The following is a 21,475-nucleotide window of genomic DNA, read 5'->3' as shown; positions in this document are numbered from 1 at the left end:
GCGGACAGCGGGAGGGAGAGCCGGCATACATTAGCCACAGCAGCTCCCAGGAGGAGAGGGGGGGGTGGAAGGGGGATAACAAAGCTTTGAAGGACTGGGGCACAGGCGGGAAGGAGGACGAGTGCGTCTCCTGGCCCTAGCAGCCGGGGGCCCAGGCTTGTGGAGGGGGGGGGAGGGGACATTTCCAGGGTAAGGAGGGAGAAAATCCTATCTGCCTGACCTTGGAGAGCCAGCTCATGGACCCTGGCCAGCAGAATGTCTGTGTCCATGGCAGAGGTGCAGGGTCCACAGCAGCTCTTCCAACGACTCTTCCGAAAGACCCAGAATTCCCTGGGGCACACGATTTCCTGAGCTCAGGCCCATCCCATCCCAATGTCCCAACCAATCGTTCCACTTGTTACACACCTAGCCATGCCCCCATCAGTCAAGGCTCTCTTTCCCTAGGGGGCTCAAGAGGCCTTCATGCTTACGACAAAGTAGTAAAAGTTTTTTGCAATCTGTGTCTCATTGGAGAGATTTTTCTTCCCTAATGACCTGTAGACACAACAAGAAGTGCAAGGAAATCTATCCTTAATGAGCAAAATTCACTCATCGGCACAAATGGGTTCAAAATCCCCCCTTTATTGTTGTTCCGGAGACAACTCAAAATTTGGGATTTTCTTTCACTTTCATTTTCACAGACAATAGTCAGTCATTAGGACAAACAGACAAGGTGAATCTCCCCAGAAGGAACACAGATGCTAATAATCTGACAAGTTCTAACCATTCACCAATCTATGCAAAACAAAACAGAGCAAAAAGATGTCTTTAGATACACTTTACCAAAAGGTGCTGATTTCAAAATATTGAAATTTTATAAATATGTTAAAACCTATATGTGATTTTAGAACTTGGGTTTGCATATACTTTAAATCAAGTCTTTAATAGCCCGGCTTGTCAGATAATCAGCCTGAACATTAAAAAGCTATTTTAATCAATTCCAAAATGCTAATTTCAAACTGGTAGCTCTGCTTACGTCAATAGATTATCAGAACAGATGCTTGATAATTCATTGTATCAAATCATTGTTTGCGTTGCCAGAATAACTTTATTAGGCTTTATTTATTGTCACAAGGGACAAAGTTCCAGTACCATTTAAAAGTCATAAGAAACTTACAGTATATGAATACACCAATTTGTAGTATTTAGGATGGGTACCTATTCACTTTTTGGATAAGAAGGGTGGGGAGTAGTATAGGGATAATATGGTGCAATCTATAAAAAAAAACTATAGTTATCCTTCAATACTTTTAAGATTTTGCCAAAGCCTTTCTTTCACTCTTAGACCCCTTTCACACCGAGGCCGTTTTGCAGGCGCTATAATCCACCCTCAAACAGCTGCAGCATTGTCTCCAGTGTGAAAGCCCTCCGGCTTTCACACCAGAGCGCTGCGCTGGCAGGACGTCAGGAAAAGTCCTGCCAGCAGCTTCTTTGGAGCGGTGAAGGAGCGGTGTGTTTACTGCTCCTCCACCGCTGCTCCCCATTGAAATCAATGGGGCAGCGCTGGGATACCGCCGGCAAAACGCCGCTATTGCGACGCATTGCGGGCGGTTTTAACCCTTTCTCAGCCGCTAGCAGGGGGGTAAAAGCGCCCCGCTAGGGGCCGAAATGCGCTGCTAATCAGACAGTAAAACGCCGCTAAAAATAGCAGCGTTTTACCGCCAACGCTATGGGCGGCCCGGTGTGAAAGGGCTCTTAGTTCTTTACACACGATGAGCATCAATCAAGAGCAGTGGTCTCTAAACTGTGGCCCTTTGCTTGTTTTTTATTCTGCACCTTGAGGCATTATTTTATCCACTGATACCAATAATGGGGCATAATTCCCCCCACTGACACCAGGGAAGGGGCACAATCCCTCCCAATGACACCAATGATAGGGCACAATTTTTCCCAATTACACCAATAATGGGCCCAGTGACACCAACAATGTGACACAATTCCTCCTACTGACATCAAAGATGTGGTATTGTTTTTCCCACTGATGTCTGGACCTTTTTTACTCCCAATGGTCACAGTCCAGCCCCTCTAAAGTCTGAAGGACAGTAAACTGGCCCTTTGTTTAGAAAGTTTGGAGACCCCTGATCAAGAGGATTGTGTTGATGGGATTTTGTTTGCAACAGAACTGCATCTCTCCCTATACAAGTCAATGGGAATGCAAAATCAACTTAACGCAGCTTAGAAGGAGGTAGGGTGCAGGTCAGAAAGAGTCAACCCATGGTCAAAGTCTCCCTATAAATGAGCTCTCAGTGATCTTAGAAGTGTCTCAATCTGATCTCAAATGCAGGCTCTTATTGGTACAAGCCCAACACAGGTCCTAGGGATCACTTTCATTTACCTGCATGGGGTATATGCAGATTGCTGCATAGTCTCACAACTATGGTGAGAACAACCCATAGAAAAAAACACAACCACAAATACAAAGCAGACGTAAACTCAAATGTTAACATAAAGCTAAATTAACATTCTTAGGGCCTATGTCAATTTAATTGTTAAGTATATGCAGGTTGCTTTTGACATCAATGTGAGATACTTAAGCGATCATTCATATTTTACTGTAGGTGCATTTGACTTGCCTTTACCTGATTTTGATCTGCTTCAGCAGCTTTTGCATTCCCATCAGGCCCGGATTGGCCATAGGGCACACTGGGCATAAGCCCTGTGGGCCAGGGCTACCTGGCCACATGTCAATTTCGGGCCTGACTCTGACTTCCTGGGCAGCTGCTTGAGCCAGCCCTGCTCACCCGCTGCCGGGCCTCTCCGTGGCCACCTCCGCGGAGAGGGCCGCATCCATGTCTATCTGGCTGGGGTCCCCAGTCCCCACCGCCCACTTCCAAGGCATCTGGGCTGCTCCGTGGGTCGAGGCCACTCACCCGGCCTCACCACGGCCAGCTCCGCGGCCGTCCGACTATTCAGCTCAGGGGGGCGGAAATGAAGGGGTCAGGTGACCATGGAGGGGAGCTTGCCTGGAGGAATCCCCTTCTGCCTGATGTTGGAAAGGTGTATATGCAGCCACAGATACCAGGGCCTGGACAAGACTGCTAAAAAGTAAGTGATGCCAGCCTGCCTGTTTGCAAAAAATTATGTTTTACACCTGCATTTACACACAGCATGATGAGAGCATGCTTTAGTCTGGTCAGTGGTCTCTTTTACACAGGTAGTTCATCATCACTCTTTACTGTGTAAAAGAGACCACTGATCAGACCAAAACATGCGCTCATCATGCTGTGTGTAAATGCAGGTGCAAAACATTGTGTGAGAGGGACAGTTCTTGGGCCCAAAAGGTGTCCTGCATTTAACCACTTGCTTACTGGGCACTTAAACCCCCCTCCTGCCCAGACCAATTTTCAGCTTTCAGCTCTGACGCACTTTGAATGACAATTGCGCGGTCATACAACACTGTACCCAAATGAAATTTTTATCATTTTTTTTCCCACAAATAGAGCTTTCTTTTGGTGGTATTTAATCACAGCTGGGGTTTTTATTTTTTGCTAAACAAACAAAAAAAGATCATGTTTAATAGTTTGTTATAAAATTTTGCAAACAGGTAATTTTTCTCCTTCATTGATATGCACTGATGAGGCGGCACTGATGGGCACGGATAGGCACAGATAAGGCGGCACTGATAGGCACAGTTAAGGCGGCACTGATAGGCACAGTTAAGGCGGCATTGATGGGGACAGATAAGGCGGTACTGATGGGCACAGATAAGGCGGCACTGATGGCCACTGATGGGTGGCACGGATAGGTGGCACTGATAGGTACCACTGATGGGCGGCACTGATGGGGGGCACTGATGGATGGCACTGATGGGCAGTGATGGGCGGCACTTATGGGCACTGGTAGGTGACACTGATGGGCTCTGATAGGTGGCACTGATGTGCAGCACTGTTGTTGCACTGATGTGGGTGCTGATGGGTGGCACTGATGGGTGGCACTGTGGGCACTGATGGGTGGCACTGTGGGCACTGATGGGTGGCACTGATTGATGGCACTGTGGGCACTGATGGGTGACACTGGTGGGCACTGGTAGGCGGCACTGCTGCCTATTGCTGTGTCACAGAAGATCACCGTGATCAGGACTGATGTCCCGATCACGGCCGCCGGTGATCGTGTTTTTTTTTCCTCCTCACGCTGTCAGCGTGAGGAGGAAAAATAGCCGATTACCGGCTCTGTTTACATCACATGATCAGCTGTCATTGGCTGACAGCTGATCATGTGGTAAGGGGTCAGGACCGACCCCTTACTCTGATCTGTGATCAGGCGAGTCTCATAGACTCGCTGGTCACCGAGCGCGCCGCGTCTAATCACAGCGCCTGTCGTTTCAGCCAATCAGGTGACAGGTAACAGATCCGAGCACCTGATTGGCTTGGAGGTGGTTCAGTGTTAGCACAAAGCTGAGTTAACAGCAAACGCCCAGCATGGCGCCCCGCTGTTCATCTTTTTGGACGCCTATTAGAGCCTATGGCTCTAATCAGGTGCTTCCAAAAAACACCCCCGCCGCTGTAATTCAGGTGCCTGGCGCCCGAAAAGGGGTTAAGCATCTGAACAGGGGGTGGCAGCGGCGACCATAGATAGATTCATGCAATGCAATGCATGAATCTATCTATGGTGATAGAGAGGTGGCAGGAGAGAGGGGGCAGTGCCCATGCGCCCCTTATGGATGCACCGCCACTTGTTTGAACTATCCTGAGCTTTCCAGCCAGGATAGCCCTGCAGCCACACATATACACTCCTCTTGTATATGTGCAGCTGCAGACCATGAAATGTGTCGGCTGCTTATGATTGGCAGTGCACTGTGACAGGAGGGGGCCCCAGGGGGGGGGGTTAAATAACAAACATGTCATGCTTACCTGATCTGTATTAAAAAAATAAATGGGCTGCTCAGCCTAAAATGCCCGGGCCTATTTTTTTGTCCCAGTCCAGGCCTGATTCCCGTAGACTTGTAATGGGAGAAAAGCAGTTCCAAAGTAAATAAAAGCCCATTAACACTGGCCTCAAGTATGGGGTGGATCAATAAAGAGTAGTAGTAAGCCACAGTACTCACTTATCCTGACACATAGCACAATGCATCACACCTAAAACAAACCAATGAGGCCTTAGGCTAACATCTGACTACAGAACAATATTCATGCTGTTTCTATAGATTGTGTGAACCAAATTCTACTGAAATTACATATTATCAGACAACAGACACATCTTTAATACGCTTGGCACTCTTTCTTATAAATACAGTCAGATCACATTTTGGGAATAATTTATTTCCCACGGGTCAATATTCTCACAACTGTAAATCTAACCTTTATACAGACAGCATTTTGTGGACCAAATTATTGTTTTATGTGAGATGACAATGGGACATAACCTATAGATACCTGTTTGGAAATGATCACTGCATTATGAAAGATCAAACCCAAAAGTCCATATGAAGCTGACTTACATGAATTTCCAGGATTTGAGTGAATTTCCAAGTTTTGAAGTCGTTGTAGAACATCACGCAGTACTGATTTCAGCAGCATGACTTCCTCCTCCTGCGCTTGTAAACGCATCTCCCACTTAGTTGTTGGGCGCACATCTGTAAAGGAACAAATTCAGTTAGTCCATTGCCCAGCCTACTAAGACCCAGCTAACATCACGTTTTTATTGTGTTATGCCAAGTCAGCATTATTTTTGTACACAGCAGCTATGTTGTACCTTAAAAAAACATTCTAATTGGACAGCATTGTGGGCAAGTGGTTTGACCTTCTTGGGACACGGGATCAGCTCTCACTATGGTAAATATCTGTTTCTTTTTTATAATCCAGTGCATATGAGTACCTCGAAGACACTGCTACACACCTTTTTTTTTGTTCCCTTTAACCATTGCAATGGTCATTACTTTTGTTGAAGTTTTTTATGTTGGTGATCAATCATCCCAAGATTCTTTATTGCATCTGGGACTCTTGTAACATTGCTGGGTGCTGACATCTTTTTCCTGATGTCAGCAGAATCTAGCAGACTCTGTACTTCCACCCTGGGATGCAGTGGTAAAATCCTGCTGGGGGGATAGGGTAAGTTACCATGGCATCTACTTCCAGACCACAGCATCCACCATGCCCAAACCCTTACCTCCTCCCATTAGGCTGACTTACTATGTGCAGTCTGGCCCTGCATCTCAGAACTGTGACACCAGCTCTCTCAAGGCCTTACCAGGAGCTACAGCAGAGGGGGATATGACATCACAAAGGGGAGGGGGAGCTAGGTATTTACCTGGTCCCAAAGTGGTACATTTCCCTAAGAGGTTTAGAGCCCCATTGCCGACCAAATACATAAAGTATTAAAATAGACTAGATTTGGATGCCTTTCAAAAGCCTGTATATTGCACTGCTTTATAACCCTATTTGTGTATTGGTCAATGATGATTGCCATCTGTACTGTCTCTATATCATTTGTTTTAAACCAATAAAGATTATTTCTAGGGAAAAAAAAGGCTAGAATAGACTTCCAGGGACGTGGTCTTAATGTGTGTGCATATGTATTTGTATGTGGCATTAGATTGCCAGCTCCTGCATCAGGAACACAGGGAAAAAGTATTTAACACGTGAAGAAAGGGAGGTGCAAAAAGGCAATCCTGCCCCTTGTCAGTGCAAATTAATATCAGCCGGTTCAGTCCAACTGATGGCTTGCCTGCGTGAGTTTCCTTCCACACTCCAAAGACATGCTGGTGGGTTAATTGGCTTCTGTCTAAATTGGCCCTAGTATATAAATGTGAGTTAGGGACCTTAGATTGTAAGCTCCTTGAGGGTAGGGGCTGATGTGAATGTACAATGTATATGTAAAGCGCTGTGTAAATTGATGGTGCTATATAAGTAACCTTAAATAATAATAATAATAATAATAATAATAATAATGGCCTACAAAAAGGTGTCTCATTACCAAGGTGTCACAGGATCTCATGATGGGTAAAAGCAAAGAGCTCTCTCAAGACCTTCACAAAACATACTGATGGCATTGGTTACAGAAGGATTTCTAAACTTCTGAATGTTCCAGTGAGTACTGTTGGGGCCATAATCCAGAAGTGGAAAGAACATAATTTCACCATAAACTGGCCACGACCAGGTGCTCCTTGCAAGATTTCTAACAGAGGAGTGAAAAGAATTATTAGAAGAGTTATCCAAGAGCCAAGGACCATTTGTGGAGAGCTTCAGAAAGACCTGGAATTAACAGGTACAATTGTTTCAAAGAAAACAATAAGTAATGCACTCAACCACCATGGCCTGTATGCACACTCACCACGCAAGACTTCATTGCTGAAGAAGCATGTTGAAGCGTATTTAAAGTTTGCTGCACAACATTTAGACAAGCCTGTGAAATACTGGGAGAATAAAGTCTGGTCAGATGAGACCAAAATTGAACTCTTTGGATGCCATAATACACACCATGTTTAGAGGTCAAATGGCACTGCACATCACCCCAAAAACACTTCCCAACAGTGAAGTTTGGAGGCAGGAGTGGGGCTGTTTTTCAGCATACGGTACTGGCAAACTTCATATCATTGAAGGAAGGATGAATGAAAAAATGTACCAAGATATTCATGATAAAAATCTGCTGCCATCTACCAGGATGATGAAGATGAAACGAGGGTGGCCATTTCAGCAAGACAGTCATCCCAAACACAAAGGCAAGGAAACTCTCAACTGGTTTCAAAGCAAGAAAGTAAAGCTGCTAGAATGGTCCAGCCAATCACCTGACCTGAATCTAATAGAAAATCTATGGAAAGAATTAAAGATCAGAGTTCATAGAAAAGGCCCACGGAACCTTCAAGATTTGAAGACTGTTTGGGTGGAAGAATGGGCCAAAATCACACCTGAGCAATGCATAGGACTAGTTTCTCAATACAGAAGGCGCCTTAAAGCTTTTTTTACCAATAAAGGATTTTGTACGAATTATTACAAAAATTTCAGTTAGTGTGCTCAATTATTTTTTCCTGTGTCATTCCATTTTATTACACATAACTTAATTTCTGAACGTATTTGTTTTGGTTTCTTTGTATGTATGAATTGCTTGGGTTGTTACCAGTGGCGGTTGGTGGTATATTTCTGGGGGGGGGGGGCGGCAAACAGTGCACCCACAACCACCCCCCCAGTCTGGTCACACGGTCCGACAATTCCCAGCCCGGTACTTACCCCATCTATTGCGTAGGCGATGGGTGGCAGCTTCCCCTTGCTTCTCCTCCTCGGCATCCCGACGTCTCCTCCCTCCTCCTCTTAGGCCAATTGGAACGCTTCTCCTTTTGGCCAATCAGGAAACAGGTTTCACAACCCACTTCCTGATTGGTCAGGAGGAGAATAAGTCTGACAGGATCGCCTCAACCGAATGGTTTGCTGTCTCTCTGGTGCCAGGGTTCAGCATGTGGTGGACTGGGTTGATAAATTACTGGGAGGGGCTGGGCATGACCCAGCTGTGTGTTCATCCACGTTGGAACCAATGATCGTATATATGGAAGGTGGAGGCTCCTTAAGAACCAATTTAAAGAACTAGGCTACAAATTGAAGGGAAGGACCTCCAAGGTGATATTCTCTGAAATATGGCCTGTGCCATGCACAACACCCGAAAGTCAGGGGTACATTAGAGAGCTGAATGCATGGCTAAAGACGTCGTGTAAGAAGGAGGGATTTGGGTTTTTAGAGCACTGGGCTGACTTTTCATTGGGGTGCAACCTATAAGCTAAAGATGGTTTGCACCTAAATAGAATGGGGTCTACTGTGCTGGGGGAGAGGTTTATGGGAAGGCTGGAGGAGTATTTAAACTAGGATTGTGGGGGTAGGGTGAATTAGATTATAATGGGGCAGACAGGTCAGACAGGGGTCAGCCCCCATTGGTGGGTGGAATGGGGAAAGATGTAGAATAAGGGGGGGATATGATCAACATGTACAAATACATAAGTGGTCCATATAGTGAACTTGGTGTTGAGTTATTCACTTTAAGGCCATCACAGAGGACAAGGGGGCACTTTTTACATCTAGAGGAAAAAAGATTTAATCTCCAAATACAGAAAGGTTTCTTCACAAGAAGAGCTGTGAAAATATGGACTAGACTCCCTCCAGAGGTGGTTCTGGTCAGCTCAGTAGATTGCATTATAAAAGGCCTGGATCCTTTCCTAAATGTACATAATATAACTGGGTAGTGACATTTATAGGTAAAGTTGATCCAGGGAAAATCCGATTGCCTCTCGGGGGTTTAGGAAGGAATTTTTTCCCCTGCTGTAGCAAATTGGAGCATGCTTTGCTGGGGTTTTTCGCCGTCCTCTGGATCAACTGTGGGTGAAGGATTGTGTATATGGGATTATATTTGGGGTTTTTTTGGTTGAACTGGATGGTCTTTTTTCAGCCTGACTAACTATGTAACTATGTAACAATAGCGAATATTCAGTCACACAGCTGGGTGGGCTCGGGGCACAGTACTGTGCGCCCCGAGCCCACCCTTTTTTGAAGCCTATTAGAGACTCTGGCTCTAATCATGTGCTTAAAAAAAAAACAAAAAAAAACCCTGTTTGGAATCCATGCGTCCGGCCCCCTAATCTACATGCAGGGCACCGGACGCATGGATTCCAAACAGGGTTTTTTTTTGGATAGGAGGGCAGTATGGACGGGCCACCACTGGTTGTTACCGACATGTGGTAAAAATTTCATGTCAATAACACCTTTAGAAATACAGTACATTTACCTAGAAAAATGGTGATGTGTTCAATATTTATACTTATTTTACCCACTGTGTGTATATATATATATATATATATATATATATATATATATATATATATATATATATATATACACATACACACACATACACATACACACACATATACACACACACTGTATATATATATAAAACAAAACCAGTGGAATAAATGGTAGGGAGGACATTGGAATTTTCATGTTCTCCCTGTGTTTGAGTGGGTTTCCTCCAACACTCCAAAGGCATGCTGGTAGGTTAATTGACTCCCATCTAAATTGACCCTACCTAGTTTGTGTTCACAAATTGGCTTTGCATATGTGATATCAGATTTAGCATGCCAGTCCCAAGCTGAGCAATTGGTGAGGGTAGAAGAAAGATCTGGCAACCTACATAAAAACAAAAACCATAAAAAAATCCTGTGGCAAAAAGCCTTTCAAAAGCATATCAGATATGGTGCCCAGAGAGCCGGTGTTCTGACGAGAACTGACCTCCTATCGGATAGTGTCCTCCCCGTACTGCGCAGGCGCAGCGCTTGCGCAGTACGGAGGAGAAGGAGATGCCTAAAGTGTCCAAAGTTGATCAGCTGACCATCAGCTGTACACGGCGCTTGGGCACTTATAAGCGAAGGCTTTGTAAGAGGGCCCCTCGCGGGCTCGCTTCGCTCGCCACGCTTCGGGCACGGCCTCGCTGCGCTCAGCAACTATTTATTCTAACTCTATGTCCACTTGGATAGTAGGGAATGAACCTGGACACAGGGTAAGAATAAAAGCGCAGGCGCTGTGTGCAGCTGATGATCAGTTGTTGAACTTCGGAGACTTTCGGCGTCTCGTTTGTCCTCCGTAATGCGTCTGCGCAGTACAGGGCAGACACTATCCGAAGGGGGACAGTATTCGACAAGACACCAGCCCATAGAGTCGTCAACTGAAAAGATTTGCACATACATTCACATTTGCTTTCCTCTTGTTACACATTTCTGCCTTTTGGGCTGATTTATAAAAACAGGAGCAAAGAAAAATATAAGGAAGTGTAAGCACAACAGCTGATCAGATTTATTGCTTCATTTTGTTTCAGTAAAAGCTTACACCCACCTCTAATTGTAGGATTGTTTCACACTTACATGCTTCACTTTGACTTTGTGTAATCTTTGTGTAATCTAAATTTACACACCCTTCTCCGCTATGTGTGAACACTTACACACACCCTACAAGTACCATCCCTTCAAATACTGCATTCCAATCACCTTTTCTACGACAACTCTCTTCCCACTTCACTGAAACAATGAAACGTATTCTCATCTGTGACCTTCTCACCTAGTTTACCTTTTTTCAATCCAGTGAGAGTGAAGGCAGAGTCCAGTATGGATCCTATTTGAGCCTCCAAAGCTGGCCAGAAACTCACTGTGGGAACCTACATGATTGACTTAATGCGGAAACACAGCTTTAAACAATGCCATCCCACACAAAGTTTTTTATAGAAATAAATGTGCAGCTGTAACTTACAATTGACAGTTTTATATCAAGCTAGTTACTTGCATCATGACTAAAACCACAGGTACTCGTAAAGAACCAGTGGTTCAGGTATTTTGTGGGTACGTAACCCAATACAGGTCTCAACAAGTCCCTTTTATTTATCTTAGTACAATCATGACTAATAAATCACAGTATATTTCCTGTGCATTAATGCTATAAAAAAGGAAACACATTTTTCACGCATATGAACATCTTATGCATGTTTTTAGGATCTGCATAAACATATAAAATGTGCAATGCAAAGGTATAGCTTATATGTATTTCCATATACAAGCATTGGTGACATTTTATTAATTGAAAAGCGAAAAGGAGCTTTAAAAGAAAAAAAGGCCTAAAGTTATGAAATCAAGGAAACTGAGCCTTTAATTAATGAGGTCAAGATAATTACCCAACAAGCAGTGGTAACCCACAGCATTGCATTGAATTAGAAATAATATCTTACTTGTTGCACATATTAGGATTGAGTATGTGTGTATTGTAAAGTTGGGGGTTGTTTAGCTCAGTGTAGAGCCTACCAGTGAGCTAAGTCCACACCAGATATGCCGTTTAAGGGCTTGTAGGCCCACTTTTATTAAAGAAAGAAAATGTCCATCCAGAATTCCCACGCAAACAAAAAATACTAAGCCACCTGGCTCTCGAGCAGCACCGCTGCTCATGCTTATGCTTCAGCCCTCTTGGTTCTATAACGGAGTTCTTGTACAAACCCTGTATCTCAGCACTCTTTTCCAGCTTCCTTGCAGTTCAAGCCCACCGGCTTGGACCCTGTGTCTGCTCTGACAGACGGAACTGTGCAGACATGCACACTTCTCCCTTGCTCGCCTGGACTCCTCGGGAGGGTGGAGCCCAGAACCCTGGTCCTGACTCTACTATCAGGCCCACACACACCTGAACAATCAGTGTGCTGTTGAGTCTCAAAACCTGGACCCAGGACTGGGGATTTCATCCCACCTGGATCTCTAAGTAATCCCCGGGCTCCAGGTCCAAAGCGGACTTTACTAAATAGTGAGTAAACTGAAAAGCCCGTTTCCTCCAAAATAAGCAAATACACTGGAGTCCCTCAACCTGTCTGGTTGAGAGTCCTGCGTCCATACACTGGTGGGGTACCACACTACGACAGTATATATACTGTGTATATATATATATATATATATATATATATATACACAGTATCTCACAAAAGTGAGTACACCCCTCACATTTTTGTAAATATTTTATTGTATCTTTTCATGTGACAGCACCAAAGAAATGACACTTTGCTACAATGTAAAGTAGTGAGTGTACAGCTTGTATAACAGTGTCAATTTGCTGTCCCCTCAAAATAACTCAACACACAGCCATTAATGTCTAAACCGCTGGCCCAATTAGCCATTTTCCCTCACCAGTGTCATGTGACTCGTTAGTGTTACAAGGTCTCAGGTGTAACTCGGGAGCAGGTGTGTTAAATTTGGTGTTATCGCTCTCAATCTCTCATACTGGTCACTGGAAGTTCAGCATGGCACCTCATGGCAAAGAACTCTCTGAGGATCTGAAAAAAAGATTTGTTGCTCTACATAAAGATGGCCTAGGCTATAAGAAGATTGCCAAGACCCTGAAACTGAGCTGCGGCACAGTGGCCAAGACCATACAGTGGTTTAACAGGGCAGGTTCCACTGAGAACAGGGCTCGCCATGGTCGACCAAAGAAGTCGAGTGCTCAGTGTCATATCCAGAGGTTGTCTTTGGGAAATAGACATATGAGTGCTACCAGCATTGCAGCAGAGGTTTAAGGGGTGGAGGGGTCAGCCTGTCAGTGCTCAGACCATACGCCGCACACTGGTTTAAATTGGTCTGCATGGCTGTCGTCCTAGAAGGAAGCCTCTTCTAAAGATGATGCACAAGATAGCCCGCAAACAGTTTGCTGAAGACAAGCAGACTAAGGACATGGATTATTGGAACCGTGCCCTGTGGTCTGATGAGACCAAGATTAACTTATTTGGTTCAGATGGTGTCAAGTATGTGTGGGGGCAACCAGGTGAGGAGTACAAAGACAAATGTGTCTTGCCTACAGTCAAGCATGGTGGTGGGAGTGTCATGGTCTGGGGCTGCATGAGTGCTGCCGGAACTGGGGAGTTACAGTTCATTGAGGGCAACATGAATGCCAACATGTACTGTGACATACTGAAGCAGAGCATGTGCCCCTCCCTTCATTGACTGGGCCGCAGGGCAGTATTCCAACATTACAACAGCCCCAAACACACCTCCAAGACGACCACTGCCTTGCTAAAGAAGCTGAGGATATAGCTGATGGACTGGCCAAGCATGTCTCCAGACCTAAACCCTATTGAGTATCTGTGGGGCATCCTCAAATGGAAGATGGAGGAGCGCAAGGACTTTAACATCCACCAGCTTCGTGATGTCGTCATGGAGGAGTGGAAGAGGACTCCAGTGGCAACCTGTGAACATCTGGTGAACTCCATGCCTAAGAGGATTAAGGCAGTGCTGGAAAATAATTGTGGCCATACAAAATATTGATACTTTTGGCCCAATTTGGACATTTCCACTTAGGGGTGTACTCACTTTTGTTGCTATCGGTTTAGACATCAATGGCTGTGTGTTGAGTTATTTTGAGGGGACAGCAAATTTACACTGTTATACAAGCTGTACACTCACTACTTTACATTGTAGCAAAGTGTCCTTTCTTCAATGTTCTCACATGAAAAGATATAATAAAATATTTACAAAAATGTCAGGGGTGTACTCAATTTTGTGAGATACTGTATATGTGTGTGTATATATATATATATATATATATATATATATATGTATATATATATATATATATATATATATATATATATATATATATATATATATATATATATATATATATATATTAGTATCTTACAAAAGAGATTGTATCTTTTCATGTGACAACACTGAAGAAATGACGCTTTGCTACAATGTAAAGTATTGAGTGTACAGCTTGTATAACAGTGTCAATTTGCTGTCCTCTCAAAAGAACTCAACACACAGCCATTAATGTCTAAACCGCTGGCAACAAAAGTGAGTACACACCTAAGTGAAAATGTCCAAATTGGGCCCAAAGTTTTAATATTTTGTGTGGCCACCATTATTTTCACTGCCTTAACCCTCTTGGGCATGGAGTTCACCAGAGCTTCACAGGTTGCCACTGGAGTCCTCTTTCACTCATTCATGACAACATCACAGAGCTGGTGGATGTTAGAGACCTTGCGCTCCTCCACCTTCTGTTTGAGGATGCCCCACAGATGCTTAATAGGGTTTAGGTCTGGAGACAAGCTTGGCTAGTCCATCACCTTTACCCTCAGCTTCTTTAGCAAGGCAGTGGTCCTCTTGGAGGTGTGTTTGGGGTCGTTATCATGTTGGAATACTGCCCAGCGGCCCAGTCTCTGAAGGGAGGGGATCATGATCGGCTTCAGTATGTCACAGTACATGTTGACATTCATGGTTCCCTCAATGAACTGTAGCTCCCCAGTTCCGGCAGCACTCATGCAGCCCCAGATCATGACATTCCCACCACCATGCTTGACTGTAGGCAAGACACACTTGTCTTTGTACTCCTCACCTGGTTGCCGCCACACATGCTTGACACCATCTGAACCAAATAAGTTTATCTTGGTCTCATCAGACCACAGGACATTGTTCCAGTAATCCATGTCCAGACATCTGAAGTCTCCTGGAAGGTGCGGGAGACTCCCGCATTTCTGCGGCGGCTCCCGTACACCCGCAAGCGCCTCCCGATCTCCCGGGAATGATCGGTGCAGCGGGGATCAGCTGTGACCATCGATCTCCTTTGTATAGATTTTTAGCTGACAGCCACTAATCTCCTTCTCTCCCTCCCGTGGCTGTCAGCTAAAAAGATCATCCCCAGCTGCTCTGTGTGCTCCTCCAGAGCACCCTCCATGTCCTTCTCTCCCCCTGTTCTCCTCCGGCCCCCTCCATGTCCTTCTCCGCACCCCCCTTGTTCTCCTCCGGCCCCCCTCGTCCCCCGCAGCCGGCTCCCCTCCTCTCCCGCCGGCTGCGGGGGAACTAGTTAATGGACACAGCGAGCGAGATCGCTCCTGTGTCCTGTGATAAATGAGCAGAGTAAACACAGTTTATGAATGGACAGGAACCTCTGTCTCCTGTTCATTCATCTTTAGTGCTGAGAAAGGGACTGGGGAATCTGTGTCCTCAGTGCCTTGGTCTGTCTCAAAGGGGATATGATAGAGGTCTGTTTAGACCCCTGACATCTCACCAAAGCCCACCAAAAAATCTAAAACAAAATAGCAAAAAAATTGTAAAAAAATGAAAAAGTGTAAAAAATATAATAAAAAAACTACTGACACCACTCTCCCCTGCCCTACCAACACTGTCCACTGCCCCAACCCCCTCCCCCCAAAAAGCAATGTGAAAAAAAAAATTTAAACAAATTAAATTGTAAAAAAAAAAATTATTAAAAATAAAAAAACTACTGACACCGTCCACATACCACCCACCCCACCCCCTTCCCCAGAAGCACTGCGAAAAAATATTGAAAAACCGATTTAAATAATATTTTGCCGTGGGGGGTGGGGGGCGTTTGTGGGCGCCTGAAATGAGTTTCTGCAGGTTGGGATGTCTGCATGTCGTTAGTCTGCTTGTCTTCAGCAAACTTTTTGCAGGCTTTCTTGTGCATCATCTTTAGAAGAGGCTTCCTTCTGGGGCAACAGCCGTGCAGACCAATTTGATGCAATGTGCTGCGTATGGTCTGAGCACTGACAGGCTGACCTCCCACCCCTTCAACCTCTGCAACAATGCTGGCAGCACTCATACGTCTGTTTCCCAAAGACAACCTCTGGATATGACGCTGAGCATGTGCACTCAACTTCTTTAGTTGACCATGGCAAGGCCTGTTCTGAGTGGAACCTGTCCTGTTAAACCGCTGTATGGTCTTGGCCACCATGCTGCCGTTCAGTTTCAGGGTCTTGGCAATCTTCTTTAAACACACTGCTCTCCAGTCACACCTGAGACCTTGTAACACTAACGAGTCACATGACACCGGGGAGGGAAAATGGCTAATTGGGCCCAATTTGGACATTTTCAGTTAGGGGTATACGCACTTTTGTTGCCAGTGGTTTAGACATTAATGGCTGTGTGTTGAGTTATTTTGAGGGGACAGCAAATTTACATTGTTATACAAGCTGTACACTCACTACTTTACATTGTAGCAAAGTGTAATTTCTTCAGTGTTGTCACATGAAAATATAAAATAAAATATTTACAAAAATGTGAGGGGTGTACTCACTTTTGTGAGATACTGTATAAATATATATACTGTACAGTATGTACTGTATATACTATTATGTATAATATAATTTGCAATTAAAGCGGGGTTCCACTCAAATTTTTAACTTAATCTTACCCCCTTCAGTTAATTGCATAGATGTTGAAATGCCACACGAAAAAAATTTTTATCGCTGTAATTACCTTTATATTGTACTTTATTGTGGCACTTCCTGTCTCTCCTCCCATGGGAGTAGGCGTGTTTATTGCCTTTCCCCGGCGCCGCACTGTCTCCTGGGAGCTTAGTGTCAGGCTTCCCAAGATTCAGTGCGGGAACAATGATCATGCGTGTGAACAAGCTGTGAATGAACAGCATTCACCGCATCCAGGAAATCAATGCTTGTGGGCTTCACATGCCCACAAGCAAGATGGAAACAGCCAGCATCACATTTTTTAAGTCATTCTTCAGTACGAAAGCAGAGGCGGAAATATTACACCCAAACTGTGAGTATTATTTTGGGGTTAGCAAAGTGTCTCAATGACCTAAAAAAAAAAAAAAAAGATTGGTCGCCGGACTCCCGGTTTAAGACCCCAGTTCCAACTCTGACTTAAAAATAGATAGATTTTTCAAGCATGTTTTTATGTATTTTTTTAATGTATTTAATGTGCACTTCCATGAATTGCTTTAACACTGAAAAGGACTGTATGTGTGCAGTGACAAAACTCCATGTGCATTTAGGTGCAGTCATAAAGATGAGAAGTGTGACTGGGCCCTTAATTGTGCACACATAAGGAGATTTTGTTTCAGATTAGATTTTTGAGATCTGCAAAATTTAACAGCTGTAAATTTTCCAATGATTGGAGGTCATGTAAAATGATGGTTTAACTGGGCCCACCAATACATACTTAAAGGGTTTGTTAACCCATATAAGATAAACTCTGCCAGGCCCTCCATTAGAGACTGGCAGAGCACACGGCATTAGTATTTTGTAAAAACGAGCACTGTAAATACCCATTTTGAGCTGTCTTCAGGCCGGTCACATTATTTGCGCCTGCTGTACAGCTCTGATGGATGGATACTGCAGGAGGGGCCATGATCTCCCTATGACGTCAGCCGGGGAGATCACATGGGCACTCAGGCTCTCCTGCAGTAACCCAGGAAACCATCCAAGAGTCACGTGACTGGCCTGACACAGCGCTGAATTGTTATTTACAACACTCGTTTTTATGAAAAATGAATGCAGTGTGCTATGGCAGGATATAATAAAGCGGCTGGCAGTGAGCATTTACAAATTTTTAATTCTGCTAATAGCAGTGGGGGGCGGGTGTTGGGGAGAGAGGAGAGCAGAGCAGCGTATGACGAAGGGATGCACTTTGACCACAGTGGTCATGGCTCAGCAGCCATGATTTTTGTGGTCAGTTTAGAGAGGGGGATACAGGAAGTGGAGCTTTCAGTTTTCAGTACAGTTTAGAGGGGGCAGATTACACAACACAAGCACTGTGCTGTTTAATCTGCTTCAAGGGACCAGGAAATCAATTTTTTTTTGGGTTGACAAATGCTTTAAAGTGTTACTAAACCCACAACAGTAAAATCAGTCTGTATATGCAGTAAAGCATGCTTGTCATACTCACTGTGGAACCTAAGGGGTATCCTTTGCATTGTATATAAAGGCTGTTTGATCCTGTTTCTCTGATTCTCCTCTTCTTCCACTGTCTCCAAAAAATACCCTGATATTTACAGAGCCAGGGGACTGGCTGCACATGCTCAGTTTGGTGTGTATTGCTAGAGAGTTTTGGTTTTTTTTCTTGGGAGGGTGCATGTGATCAGCACAGGGCCAATCAGCACTGTCCAGACATAGGATCAGGAGAGAAAGAAAACTCCTACTACAAGCTTTACTAGGGACTGATAGAAGTCACAAGGCTGCTATATACTGGTGAGAAAAGGTATTTATCAGTTTATATTTAATACAATAGTTGTATTTCCATGTTCTGTGTATTGTGGGAGACCAGATATAGTGAATGCAGGTTCTGGGTTTTGTAACACTTTAAATTCATTAATCCAAGATCAAATCTGAAGCAGTTCCTGACAGTGTGTGTCAGCTTCAAAGAAAGTAAATAGTACACTGTCATAAGTAAGTCATCACACCGTCAGTAAAAAGTCATCATCCTCTGTAGATTAACGCCAGCATAAAAGTCATCTTCCTCTGTAGTTTATAGGCTGTAAATGTGATTGTCCTCTATAGCCTATGGTCAGTATAAAGTTATCATCCTCTGTAGTCTATGGTGAGTATAAAGCCATCATTCTCTGCAACCTATGGTCAGTATAAAGCCATCAGCTTCTATATATGGTCAGTATAAAGCCATCATCCTCTGTAGACTATGGTCAGCATAAAGCCACCATCCTCTGTTACTATGCCTAGTATAAAGCCACCATCCTTTGTAAACTATGGTCAGCATCAAGTCATCATCCTCTGTAGACTATGGTCAGTATAAAATCATCATCCTCTGTATACCATGGTCAGTATAAAGCCATCATCCTCTGTAGACTATGGTCAGTATAAAGTCATCATCCTCTGTAGACTATGGTTAGTATAAAGTAATTATCCTTTGTAACCTATGGGCAGCATTAAGTCATCATCCTCTGTAGACTATGGTCATTGTAAAGTCATCATCCTCTGAAGACTGCGGTCAGTATAAAAGTTATCATTCTCCGTAACCTATGGTCATCATCATGTTATCATTCTCTGTAGACTATGGTCAAGTCATCATCCTATGTACCTATAGTCAGTATAAAGTCATCATCCTCTGTAGAATATGGTCAGTATAAAGTCATCATCCTCTGTAGAATATGGTCAGTATAAAGTCATCATCCTCTGTAGAATATGGTCAGTATAAAGTCATCATCCTCTGTAGAATATGGTCAGTATAAAGTCATCATCCTCTGTAGAATATGGTCTGTATAAAGTCATCATCCTCTGTAGAATATGGTCAGTATAAAGTGATCATCCTCTGTAGACATGGTCAGTATAAAGTGATCATCTTCTGAAGACTATGGTCAGTATAAAGTCATCATCCTCTGTAGACTATGGTGAGTATAAAGCCATCATCCTCTGCAACCTATGGTCAGTATAAAGGCATCAGCTTCTGTATATGGTCAGTATAAAGCCATCATCCTCTGTAGACTAGCCACCATCCTCTGTAACTTTGGTCAGTATAAAGCCACCATCCTCTGAAAACTATGGTCAGCATAAAGTCACCATCCTCTGTAGACTATGGTCAGTATAAAATAGTCATCCTCTCTAGACTATGGTCAGTATAAAGCCATCATCCTCTGTAGACTATGGTCAGTATAAAGCCATCATCCTCTGTAGACTATGGTGAGTATAAAGCCATCATCCTTGGTAAACTATGGTCAGTATAAAACCACCATCCTTTGTAAACTATGGTCAGCATAAAGTCATAATCCTCTGTAGACTATGGTCAGTATAAAGTCATTATCCTTTGTAACCTATGGACAGCATTAAGTCATCATCCTCTGTAGACTATGCTCATTATAAAGTCATCATGCTCTGAAGACTATGGTCAGTATAAAAGTTATCATTCTCCGTAACCTATGGTCATCATCGTGTTATCATTCTCTGTAGACTATGGTCAAGTCATCATCCTCTGTAGACTAAAGTAAAAAGTATTCATCCTCTGTAGAATATGGTCAGTATAAAGTGATCATCCTCTGTAGAATATGGTCAGTATAAAGTGATCATCCTCTATAGACATGGTCAGTATAAAGTGATCATCTTCTGAAGACTATGGTCAGTATAAAGTCATCATCATCTGTAGACTATGGTCAGTATAAAGTCATCATCCTCTGTAGACATGGTCAGTATAAAGTCATCATCTTCTGAAGACATGGTCAGTATAAAGTCATCATCCTCTGTACACTATGGTCAGTATAAAGTCATCATCCTCTGTAGACATGGTCAGTATAAAGTCATCATCTTCTGAAGACATGGTCAGTATAAAGTCATCATCCTCTGTACACTATGGTCAGTATAAAGTCATAATCCTCTGTAGACTATAAACAGTATAAAGTCATCATCCTCTGTAGATAATGGTCAGTATAAAGTCATCATCCACTGTAGACATGGGCAATATAAAGCCATTATCCTCTGTAATCTATGGTCAGTATAAAGTAATCACCCTCTGTAATCTATGGTCAGTATAAAGTAATCATCCTCTGTAATCTATGGTCAGTATAAAGTAATCATCCTCTGTAGACTATGGACAGTATAAAGCCAGCATCCTCTACAGCCTATGGTCAGTATAAAGTCATCAACCTCTGTAGACTATGATCAGTATAAAGTCATCAACCTCTGTAGAAATTGAATATGGATATATTTCTCCACTCACCTGCAGGATGGTTCTCCTCCATTCCAGCTGTACCTGCTCTGACAAGGGTTGCAGTGAAGTGTCAGTCTCCAGCCCTTCTCTCCTGGGATAACTCTGAGAAGAGGACAGGAAGAGAAGTCAGTACTGGCTGTACAGCACTACTCCCCCAAACACATTCCCTCCAACTCCCTCCCTGTTTCTGATTCTTGTGCCCCTCCTGCAGTTGCTGTGTGTCTCTCCAGCACAGTGTCTGTTCCTCCCTCCTAGACAGAAGAGACAGTCTAGTTAGTGACTGTCCCTCCCTCAGGAAGCACGTCTCACTTCCCCATTGAAGAGACAGGCACCCAGAGCAGAGAGTGCAAAGTGTGACAAAGTGAGGGGGAGGGCAGTGCTGACATGTAGTCAGAGACTATTGTTGCTGTTTATATGAGGAACAGTTTCTCAGACAAACATAAGGGGGCTCTGACAGTATCTACATTACATTACAGAGACCTCAGTTTCCTCTCCCTGCTCATTAATGTGACAGTTCACTGACAGCTACAC

At 43.8% G+C, this 21,475-nt stretch overlaps 1 protein-coding gene across 1 annotated transcript in view; it reads right to left on the bottom strand.

Annotated features, from left to right (window-relative positions):
• EML3 (EMAP like 3) overlaps positions 1-21,238 on the bottom strand; it is a 162,649-nt gene extending 141,411 nt beyond the window's left edge. Inside the window, exons 1-2 of the mRNA XM_073605302.1 lie at positions 20,954-21,238; positions 5,477-5,611 (exon numbers count right to left, since the gene is read on the bottom strand). Of these exons, the coding sequence (XP_073461403.1) occupies positions 5,477-5,611; positions 20,954-20,975 (157 nt within the window). The 5' untranslated portion in view covers positions 20,976-21,238. The remainder of the gene's footprint in view (positions 1-5,476; positions 5,612-20,953) is intronic.
• Between the last annotated feature and the right edge of the window lie 237 nt (positions 21,239-21,475).

The sequence above is a fragment of the Aquarana catesbeiana genome, linkage group LG11 (genome assembly GCF_042186555.1).
Source record: "Aquarana catesbeiana isolate 2022-GZ linkage group LG11, ASM4218655v1, whole genome shotgun sequence".
In the NCBI taxonomy this organism is placed as follows: Eukaryota; Metazoa; Chordata; class Amphibia; order Anura; family Ranidae; genus Aquarana; species Aquarana catesbeiana.
This window is presented reverse-complemented; position numbering and strand designations above follow the sequence as displayed.